Here is a 12,118-nt window from a genome sequence, read left to right as displayed (position 1 = left end):
TATTCAGAAGCTGCTCTGCTGAACACAATACACTTGCTACAGTCTGAGCAATGTTTTCTAATTCAGAATAACCACCAGATTTTGGTAATATCTCCATTTTCAAATCCAACAAACCTGTCTACAATTAAAAACAGAAGTCACTGGTGCTTATTAGTTATACATTCCCGCAATATTGCACACTTGTTGCCAGAAGTGTGTGGCCTGGTGAAAACCACAGGTAGCTATGGTGCATGCAGGCACGTGTAGTACCAGAAAAAAAAAGCTTATGCCCCAATTCGAGACACTGAGACAATTTAGGATGCTTGCGACTTCCCACAATGTATGGGCTCAAACCAGGGAGAATGCCATTCATTGTAAGGTCATGCAGTTCCATTAAACCAGGTGAGGCAGAATAGAAACACATGTCAGCAACAAAGAAAATAACTAGAACCTGCAAAGTTAACCAAATATTAGAGAAAAATGTTCCCATGGTTCCAAAGTGAACAATCGGCTCACCACCAACATTCAAAGGTGGAAAACATAAGCAAAGTTTTACGTTTTACCTCAGATCGTGCGTGAATGTTTCATCCACATACAATTTTGTTGCTGAGTGTTTGGGATTCACAGTGGTACAACACACTGCACAGCTCATCCTGAGAAACATGATATTCCAATACACGACACAATGAGCTATGAGTAAATAGCCTCGAGCCTGAATGTTAGCACAGTCAGGCCCTGCTAGAACACATTTTCCACCCTTGAACGTTATTCATATAAAAAATTACAGATTTGTGACCTCCTACTGTTTTGTTAAATTAAGCAAAAGCATTAGTAAGCTTTAATTATGCCTATTGACAGACTTAGGTTGCAAAGAGTTCTTTTTCTTTTAGAAATCAAATGTTTTTGGGATGGTGGGGTTATTTACCTGAGCGACCCCTGTGACAGTTAGTGCTACCCCCTCTGCGGTCTCTACATCCTCACACTTGGGCTGAAGCGTCATAATCTCAAGGGAAATCCTGTGAAAAACGTAAAACACTCGCAAATTCCAGGTCACATGACAGGCCTCAAGCCTCACTTCTCTTTTCTTGCAATCCCATTTTTTTTCTTTAAACCCCAATCTGTACAGAGTAAACCCCAAGCTGTACAAAATAACTGATAAAGTAAAAACCATTAGATTGGTGCAAAGAGGCTGTCCTGAAATCTTCACAGTGTAGGTGACTTCAATCAGTTATAACTCCTTGAGATGCTAAGTCAACTGTGTTATTCGGTGAACTTTTATAAAGAATCAGCCATTACATTGAGCAACATGGGTCATTATTCAGGATGAGCAATAATTCTTAACGCCCAGTCAATCCCTATAATTTAGTGCAGGAGGCTGCAACTTCCCTCCAGAACAGAATTATGTTTGTTGTCCCAGTGAATAAATGTTTTAACTGGTAGACCTAATGAATGTTGGTGAAACTCCAACTGTCCATTAGAAAATTGCAAGTTGTAATCAATAGTTTGTTCAGAAGGGGCATGAGGCATTCTTGACCTTCAGATGTGTGCACTCAACGCACACTCACTATTAGATAATTTTTAGTCTGTATTTTTAATCCACCTCTTGCTTGCCCATTGCCTCTTCGCTGGGTTTAATCCGCTTCCTTTGTGCGATACCTACAGTGCTACAGGCCATGCCACTTCGATAAAGCGGTGAGGGTGCCGCAGCAGAGCTCAACATTCAGTTGCTGCTGGGAGGGGTGGGGTGGGGAAGCACCGGAAGGGGAAGGAGGGTGGATGAGGAGTCAGAGGGGAAAGAAAACGAGTCGAGAAAATAGAGCACGGTTAAGAACCAGTTACCTGTGCAACCCCTGTAACATATACAGGGACCCCCTCAATGGTTTCTATATCCTCACACTGACAGACGACAGTCATGATCTCCAGAGGTAGTCTACGCAGCATGGAGCGTTGGCGGGGAGCGGGAGGGGAGGAGGTGGTACAGCATACATTCAGTCAAAGCAATCGTCAGATCAAACCACAAGAAATCCAACTCCCAGAGACAGCAAGAAAATCAATTCATAGTTTTTCAACAGGTGTTCAAAGTGATTTAACCCTCGATGAACTGTAACAGCACTTTAACATTGCCCTATAGGAAGTGAGGTTTGCCTTCTGCTGCCTACATCTGCTATTAAATCCATTGAAGTTCCACGTAGGGATCAATAACCTGTAATGTGAGGAATTGGGTATACCAGACTTCCGCATTCATGATTTATACACTCTTGTTTGGCCAATTCCAAATACTTGAGCAGACATTTTATAAAATCAGTATTAAACCACCATGCATAAATATGTCACAGCTGCAAAGTGCTTCTATTCCCAAAAGGTTATTTGCTTTGAAATAAAGTGCTGCTTGCATGCTGGCAAAACACCAAATTCTATCCAAGAGTTGGATGGCGTGTCTGCTTTCCTGGAAACCTGGACTGAAGACAAGAAAACTCTCAATCTCAGAACCTCTGGCCTACCCCAAGGAGAGCGATGCTGGACAATCTTGGCCTCGGTTTCTGGGAGTTCTGTAAACTGTGCATAAGTAAAACAACAAAGCAGCTGGCTTCACTTTGAGAAACGACGCTGGCAAGAAATAAAAACTGTGCAGATAACATATAACACACAATGATTCAGTGAGCAGCCATATATGTCCTAGAAAAGAAATGTGGCCAAGAATTTGTGCACTCACCGCCCATCCTGCCAAGTTATCCTGTGCATTTTTTGTTGAAGATATTTTTATTTTATTACTCACATCATGGATATGGATGTAACAAACAAAATATGGCATTTATTAACCATCCCTAATTGCTCCCAAACTGAGAAGGCATACAAGCAACATCTATGTTAATAATACTGGAGTGACATGCAGGCCTGCTAAGTTTCTGATTTCCTCCCCAAAAGGATTTCTGGGGACAAGATGCCTGTATTTGGCCAACAACCCTCAGCCTTTACATCAGATTCAGATTTATTTATCGTATGTACATCAAAGCATAGTGAAATGCATTGTGTGTGTTAACGACCAACAGACCCAAGGATGTGCTGGAGGTAGCCCACAAATGTCACCACACATTCTGGCGCCAACATAACATGCCCACAATGTGAGGCAGAACAACGCAGAACACGAAAAACAGCAAATCAAGCTCCTTTCCTCCTTCCCATCCACACAGACAATCCTCCAATTCCAGAACAGGCCTCTTCCCGGACTTCCGATTGACACCCAGACTAGTCGATGAACATTCATCTGCCCAAAAATGCCATTTAAATATTGTAGCTGTACTCACCTCTACATCTGTTACCTCTTACACCCACCACTTTCTGTGGGAAAAGTTACTCCTTCAGTCCCCTTTAAATTTTTCCCCTCTCACCTTAAATCTATGCCCCCTACTTTTAGAGTCTGCTGCTCCAGGAGAGATGCTGCGACTGTCTGCCTTACCTATGGGGTGGCATGGTAGTGTAGCTGTTAACACTGTGCCAGTGATCACTATTCAATTACCACCACCACTGTCTGTCACGAGTTTGGATATTCTTCCCGTCCTCTGGTTCCCTACCACATTCCAATGACATACAGGTAAGGGCTGGTAAGTTGTGGGCATGGTATGTTGCCACTGGAAGCACGGCGACACTTGAAGGCTGAGCCCAGCATGTCCTCGGACTGTGTTGGTCGCTGATGCAAATGATGCATTTCACTGTATGTTTCGATATACATATGACAAATAAAGATAGAAGATTATAAAACTAATTATGCCCTTAATGATTTTATTAACCTTTATAATATCATCCCTTTGCTTCAGGGAAAACAGCCCCTGCCAGTCCGGTCTGTCTCCATTACTGTAACTTATCCCAGTAAAGAGCCCATTTCATCTGTAACAGGCAGAGAGCCAGAGTGAGATGACGACAAACCACCAGCAAATCTGAACCACAATAGCGAATGAACAAAACCCACGAATAATAGCAGAAAGTGGAGAACCTGCACATTTCAATTAGAAACCTTAGAAGCAAGGATGTAATGCTGAGAATTTATAAGGCATTGTTCAGACTACGTTTTAGTAGTCAATAGTTCCATTTAATACCAGAGAGTGTAAACAATATATAACCCGAAATTCTTATTCTCCACAGACATCCTCGAAACAGAAGGGGAAAAAACCCAAAGAATGAAAGACAGAAAAAAGATGCAAGAACCCCAAAACCACCTCCCCCCATGGACATTTGGAGTATTGTGAGCACTTTGGGCTCCTTATCTAAGAAAAAATGTGCTGGCATTGGAGAGGGTCAAGGAGGTTCACAAGAATTATCTTGAGCATAAAAGGGTAATGTATGAAGAGCATTTGATGGCTCAGGGCCTGTAGTCAGTGGAGATGAGAAAAATGGTGGGGGTGGGGGGAGAGAGAGAAGGAAGGAATCTCATTGAATCCTATTGAATATTAAAAGGACTAGAAAGAGTAGATGTGGAGAGCATATTTCCAATAGCGGGAGTATCAAGGACCAGAGGACACAGCCTCAGAATAGAAGGATGTCTTTTCAGAACAGAGATGAGGAGGAATTTCTTTAGCCAGAGGGTGTGAATCTGTGGAATTCATTGCTACAGGCAGCTGAGGCCAATACATTGGAAAATTTTAAAGCGGAGGTTAGTTAGGGCTTCAAAGGTTACTAGTAGAAGGTAGGAGAATGGAGTTGAGAGGGTTGATAAATCAGCCATGATGAAATGATGGAGTAGACTCTATGGGCCAAATAGCCAAATTCTGTTCCTATGTCTGTGGTCTTATTTCAACTCGAATAATGGAGACTCACAGCAGATAGCATGATTTTATCGTCTTTATGAAAGATCAAGAGGAAGGGATCACACGCGACTACAGAAAATGCAGAATAATCCAACTCACTCCCTGACTTTGACTATTTTGGGGTCATACTATCACAGGTTTTCACCTCAGTTAGTGTTGTGGAGTCTTTATCGATATTTAGCTCAACGGCACAGTTAAGAGCTCTAAGCCAAGGATAATTCCAGATGCAGAGACTAATCCATTTATTTTTGTCCACACTGTTCTTCACTACTTAGCATTTGGCAATTATGCATGATTAGATTTAAGTTTAGCAGAGAAATTGCATTCAGTGAAAGAGATGCTCCCTTTAACTTAATGATAGACGAGACTGATACTCAGTTGAAAAGTGATCACTGCATATATCACCATGTTTCCAAGCTTTTCTCAGCTATCTCGTATAATTACCGTTTTCAGAGCATAACTTTCAGGTGATTGGAGGAAAGTATGGGGGGGGGAGAGAGAGAATGTCAGATATGGGTTTCTTTTATACACAGAGTGAGTGGAGAGGATTTATTTATTTAGCGATACAGCAGTGTAGTCCCTTCCAGTCCTTCGAGTGATGCTGCCCCAGCAACCCCTGACAAACCCAATTAATCAAGGACACAACCCACCCAGCTAACACACTTTTCGTCCCTCTTCCCTCCGGGAGAAGGCTCAGGAGCTTGAAGACTTGTACGGCCAGATTTGGGAACAGCTTCTTTCCAACTGTGATAAGACTGCTGAACAGATCCCGACCCGGATCTGGGCTGTACCCTCCAAATATCCAGACCTGCCTCTCGGTTTTTTTGCACTACCTTACTTTCCATTTTCTATTTATGATTTATAATTTAAATTTTTAATATTTACTATCGATTTGTACTCCAGGGAGTGGGAAGCGCAGAATCAAATATCGCTGTGATGATTGTACGTTCTACAATCAATTGTTTGGCGACAATAAAGTATAAAGTAATTATAGGGCATTGTATAGTGGGGGAGTCCAGGACCAGAGGGCACAGCATCAGAATATAAGGAGATCCCTTTAGGGCAGAGATGAGGAGGAATTTCTTTAGCCAGAGGGTGGTGAATCTACGGAATTCATTGCCACAGACCATTGCTGTGGAGACAAGTCACTGGTATATTTAAAGCGGAGGTTGATAGGTTCTTGATTAATAAGGGTATTGTAGGTTACAGGGAGAAGGCAGGAGAAAGGGGCTGAGAGGGATAATAAATCAGCCATGACGGAATGGTGGAGCAGACTCAGTGGGCCAATTGGCCTAATTCCCCTACGCCATATAGTATTATGGAGTGTGTGGAACGCACTGCTGGGGTGGTGGTAGAGGCAGAAACATTAGGGGTATTTAAGAGAAACTCTTAGGTACACGGATGTAAGAAAAATGGAAAACTATGTGGGAGTTAGATTGTTAGAAGGGTTAGATTGTTCTGGGGGTAGGTTAGAATCATCACGTTGTGAGCCAAATGGCCAGTTCTGTTCGATATTCATGCATAAACTATCTGTTGCCTACAAAACTGAGCTAATTTTCACTGGCATGTAATCCATATTAGTTCAAGTGATTTGCATGTTATTATGGATGTGGTGGGCCAAATGTCCCATTTCCATGCTTTATAACTCTATTCATATCTACTGATTTAAAACATCACATACAACATTAAAGTGGTGACAATGGCCAGATGACTGCACATCTGGAAACTGACATGCACCGAATCAGTAGCTGATAAAGGCAGCCTAATTTGGAAACCAAGTCAGAACAGAACTATTTGTCAACAACAGATATCCCTCACGATGTTGGGAAGACCTAAGCTAGCCCAATGGGCTGCCTTTAGGGAGTCTGCACATTCTCCCTGTGACTGTATGGGTTTTCTCCGGATGCGCCGGTTTCCTCCCACATTCCAAAGACCTTGCTTAGGCTTTGTGAATTGTGGGCTAGTAATTTGTGGCTAGCAAGTTGTGGGCATGTTGTGTTGGTGCCCTCAGCACATCCTCACTGATTTGATTTGATGCAAGTGACACATTTCACTGTACAGATCAATGCACCTGTGCAAATAAAACTAATTTCTATAAGATATAATTTAATTAATAATGAAAACTATTTAAGAACATTTCTTCAAAAAACCACAATAAGTGTCTATAAACACCTTTATTCATTCTGAATGCTGGCACCAGGAAGGAATCCATTCGGGAGTTTATTTTATTTATCTATTGAGATACAGTGTGGGACATGTCCTTCAAGCCCGGCTGCCCAGAAACCCCAAGTTAACCCTAGGCTAATCACGGGATAGGCCCTTCAGGCTCTCTGAGCCAAGCTCCGCCACCCAGCAAACCCCAATTTAACACAATCACTGGACAAATTACAATGACCAGTCTCTGGTGAGACAGAGAGAGGAGACCCACACAGTCATGGGGAGAACGTAAAACTCCCTATGGACAGCAACGGGAATTGGACCCAGGTTGCTGGTACTATAAAGCAATGTGCTAACCACTACGTTATGTTAAAACAGACAGCAGTACCAAAGTCAAGTGCCAAGAGATTAGGAGCAAGAAAGCTGTGTAGCTTCTTAATCCAAGAATGTGTAAATCAGATGATTCAATGGACCTGGGAATTTTGATGGACAACAGTCCTTATCCTGTACAGTTTTGAACTCACTGGGAGCTTTTAGATACATCTGTCCAGTCAGTTTTTTTAAAAATCTGATTCATTTCCTTCCTGCTAAATATATAGAACACCTGCAAAATGGTTGAGATATATTATTGACAATAGACAATAGGTGCAGGAGTAGGCCATTCGGCCCTTTGAGCCAGCACCACCATTCACTGTGATCATGGCTGATCATCCACAATCAGTATCCAGTTCCTGCCTTATCCCCATAACCTTTGATTCCGCTATCTTTAAGAGCTCTATTCATCTCTTTTTTGAAAGCATCCAGAGACTTGGCCTCCACAGCCTTCTGGGGCAGAGCATTCCACATATCTACCACTCTCTGGGTGAAAAAGTTTTTCCTCAACTCTGTTCTAAATGGCCTACCCCTTATTCTTAAACTGTGGCCTCTGGTTCTGGACTCACCCATCAGCGGGAACATGCTTCCTGCCTGCAGCGTGTCCAATCCCTTAATAATCTTATATGTTTTAATAAGATCCCCTCTCAGCCTTCTAAATTCCAGAGTATACGAGCCCAGTCGCTCCAATCTTTCGACATATGACAGTCCCGCCATCCCGGGAATTAACCTTGTGAACCTACGCTGCACTCCCTCAATAGCAAGAATGTCCTTCCTCAAATTTGGAGACCAAAACTGTACACAGTACTCCAGGTGTGGTCTCACCAGGGCCCCGTACAGCTACAGAAGGATCTCTTTGCTCTTATACTCAGTTCCCCTTGTTATGAAGGCCAGCATGCCATTAGCTTTTTTCACTGCCTGCTGTACTTGCATGCTTGCTTTCAGTGACTGATGTACAAGAGCACCAAGATCTTGTTGTGCTTCCCCTTTTCCTAACTTGACTCCATTTAGATAATAATCTGCCTTCCCGTTCTTACCACCAAAGTGGATAACCTCACATTTATCCACATTAAACTGCATCTGCCCACTCACCCAGCCTGTCCAAGTCACCCTGCATTCTCATAACATCCTCCTCATATTTCACACTGCCACCCAGCTTTGTGTCACGGTATTGGCCCATGGTATGGTATATCTCAGCAGCACAGTAGCACAGCAGTTTGTGCAACACTTTACAACACCAGCTATACAATAGGGGTTCAAATCCCACCACTGTCTGCAAGATGTCTGTCTGTTCTCCCACAAATGCCTGGATGTCCTGTGGGTGCTCCAGCTTCCTCCTATATTCCAAAGATGTATGGTTAGGGATATCGAACATTGAAATCTACAGCACATTACAGGCCCTTCGGCCCACAATGTTGTGCCAACCATGTAACCTACTCTAGAAACTGCTTACTGAATAGCCCTCTATTTTTCTAAGCTCCATGTACCTATCTAAGAGTCTCTTCAAAGACCCTATTGTATCCACTTCCACCAGGCTGACAGCAGTGCATACCACGAACCTACCAATCTCTGTGTGAAAAACTTACTCCTGACATCCCCTCGGTACCTATTTCCATACCTATGCCCCCCTCGTGTTAGCTTTTTCAGCGCTGGGAAAAAGCCTCTGTTATCCACACGAGCAATGCCCCTCATCATCTTATACACCTCTATCAGGTCACCTCTCATCCTCCGTCGCTCCAAGGAGAAAAGACCAAGTACACCCAACCTATTCTCATAAGGTACACCCTCCAATTCAGGCAACATCCTTGTAAATCTCTTCTGCACTCTGTCTATAGTATCCACATCTTTCCTGTAGTGAGGTGCTTCAAGTGGGGTCTGACCAAGGTCTTATTTAGCTTGAACTCAATCCCACGGTTGATGAATGCTAACATACCATATGCCTTCTTAACGACACTGTCCAACCTGCGCAGCAGCTTTGAGTGTCCTATGGACACGGACCCTAAGATCTCACTGATCCAAAAGTCGTACCATTAATATTACATTCTGTCTTCAAATTTGAGCTACCAAAATGAACCACTTCACACTTATCTGGGTTGAAGTCCATCTGCCACTTCTCAGCCCAGTTCTGCATCCTATCCATGTCCCGCTGTAACCTCTGACAGCCCTCCACACTATCCATAAAACATCCAAACTTTGTGTCATCAGCAAACTTACTAACTCACACTTCTACTTCTTTATCCAGGTCATTTATAAAAATCACAAAGAAGGGCCCCAGAACAGAACCCTGTGGAACACCACTAGTCATCGACCTCCTTACAGAATACAGACCATCTACAACCACCCTTTGCCTTCTGTGGGCAAACCAGTTCTAGATCCACAAAGCAAGGTCTGCTTGGATCCCATGCCTCCTTACTTTCTGAAGAAGCCTTGCACGTGGAACCTTATCAAATGCCTTATTGAAATCCATATACACTAGATCCACTGCTCTACCTTCATCAATATGTTTTGTTACATCCTCAAAGAATTCAATCAGGCTCATGAGGCACGACATCTGGCTGAATTATAAGAATTTGAACTTCCAAACTCACTTCACTAAAGCACCTTTAAAAAAAATGTTTGCAAACCATGGCTAGCTAACAAACAAAAGCAGTACTTCAATTCTGTGTGTAAACACTTGCTTCCACAGGAGAGTAGAAGCAAAATTTTGGGTGAATAGATGGACACCCGCACACCATCGCACAGTGATAATTTGCACATATTGTTAACGGTAAAGGAAAACATCTTCCAAATTCTATAATTGAAACTTTAAAATGATTATATGAAATGTAGGACTACAGCTTAAGCAGGGGGATTTTAGGAGAATAAATGCCATCATTGTCCAGATCCTGTAAACAAAGCCTGTTAAAATTCAAAATGAAGTTTTCAAATACCAGAACAGAAATAAAAGATTAGTGTTATTTGTCACATGTACATTGAAACATGTAGTGAAATGCATCGTTTGTGCCAACAACCGACACAGTCCAAGAATGTACTAAGGGCAGACCGCAAATGTCACTATGCTTCCAACACCAAAATAGCAAGCTCACAACTCTCACTCTGACCCTAAGCCTTTTGAAATGTGGGAGGAAACCAGAGCACCTGGAGGAAACCCATGTGGTCATGGGGAGAACTTACAAACTCCTCACTGACAGTGACAGAATTGAAGGTTGATTGTCACAGCACTGCTGTGATAAAGCATGGCAATAACTTTGATGCTATCGTGATGCCCCAGCACTAAATCAGCACCAAAATACTGCAGCCTGGTTTTTGGTGAAAGGATCTATCAGAGGAATAGCAGAAATACATTTCTTATTGCATTAAATACTGGCAGCCCACTTACTTAAGAAAAATTCACAAGCTGAATAGCTGATACAAGACCCTGTGAGATGCTCTATATTCCAGCAGTCTTAATTCTGTTCATTATTACAGAAATGCCAAATATCTTATAATGCAAATCTGGGATCATTTTCTTAATGGTAATTAACGCAGCAACTAGACCTGAAGAATCACGTGATAAAGCACATCAGTGGTTATGTGATTTGTTTGTTCGTTATGTGCCGTGTCGTATGATGTAGGTGATCATGGTTGTTCTTTGCCCATGATTGTTCTTGGCAAATTTTTCTACAGAAGTGGCTTGCCATGACCTCCTTCTGGTTATGTGATTACAGAGTTCCCAACTTTGAATACAGAGTGGGACATAATTGGAAAAGCAAATCTCCATGATGTATCACTAACACTTAATTGGTGATGAGAAAGGACTTGCAGTGTGAAGGTTTAAAACTGTGATGGTATGCAGCAAAGATAATGCACTCAAAATAACTTTGTTAATACACCCAGGTATTTATGTATTTATGCACATTTTATTCCATATCCATACTTTAACCTCGAATCTTATTTTTATATGATTCTTCATTCTGTATAATTGTTGATTTTTTTTGCATGTTGTGCCCTGACCAACACATCACAGCAAATTCCTGGTTCCTAAATGTATGTGGTGACTCAAGTTGATCTTTGATCAGGGCAAAGCCTCTTCTAGTCGCTCAGGATTTGAGGACAATGAAATAGATAAGTTTCAAGTCAGGACATTTTCATGACTCTCATGAAAAGCATCCTTTTACGGATCTAACAGCAAACCCTGCCCTGCTGGAACAGCCTCACCAGTTGTTCTAAACTCAGAAGAAATGCCCTTGAAAGAATGCTGCATGAACTCTCCCCTACTCGGAACAAAGGCATTCTCTGGCACCAGCATTTACACATTTTACTATAATGGCCGTGGCCAGCACTAGGGGACGCTTGCCAGTTGTGGGCTCATATACAAGCCTCTCGACAGTCACTGTTGGGAAGTGACATCCCGGCTGCCAGGACCTGAACTAGACGATTGATACAGCCAGCACAGCCCACAGAGGAGAGGTTCCAACATAACTGGCAGGAGGTAAGTGCAGGGAAAGGATTAAGGACAAGATTTATAAGAAAAATAGACAAGAGATTCAGCGGGGGGGGGGAGGAGTACGAGCCGCCAGGTGGGTGGGGGGAACAGAGGGGATGAAGTAAGCTGGGAGGGGATAAGTGGAAGAGGTAAAGGGCTGAAACAAGGCAAAATCTGATTGGTGAGGAGAGTGGACCGTGGAAGAAAGGAAAGAGGAAGGGAACCAGAGAAAGCTGATGGGCAGGTGAGGAGAAGAGAAGGGGTGAGAGAGGAACCAGAATGGAGAATGGAAAAGGAGATTGGGGAGGGGAAGAAGTTATTAGGAAGTTGTAGAAATTGATGT

At 42.7% G+C, this 12,118-nt stretch overlaps 1 protein-coding gene across 2 annotated transcripts in view; it reads right to left on the bottom strand.

The window, feature by feature from the left end:
- LOC140187891 (flotillin-2-like) overlaps window positions 1-12,118 on the bottom strand; it is a 124,270-nt gene that overhangs the window by 49,235 nt on the left and 62,917 nt on the right. The window contains exon 3 of one of the 2 annotated variants that reach the window (XM_072243721.1): window positions 1,819-1,909. In XM_072243721.1, the coding sequence (XP_072099822.1) occupies window positions 1,819-1,909 (91 nt within the window). Of the gene's footprint in view, window positions 1-904; window positions 996-1,818; window positions 1,910-12,118 lie in introns of both variants that reach the window. The other variant, XM_072243719.1, reaches the window with a different exon arrangement.

This window comes from Mobula birostris, chromosome 25 (assembly GCF_030028105.1).
Source record: "Mobula birostris isolate sMobBir1 chromosome 25, sMobBir1.hap1, whole genome shotgun sequence".
NCBI lineage: Eukaryota > Metazoa > Chordata > Chondrichthyes > Myliobatiformes > Myliobatidae > Mobula > Mobula birostris.
Note: the sequence above shows the minus strand (reverse complement) of the source record. Positions and strands in the feature narration are given on the sequence as shown.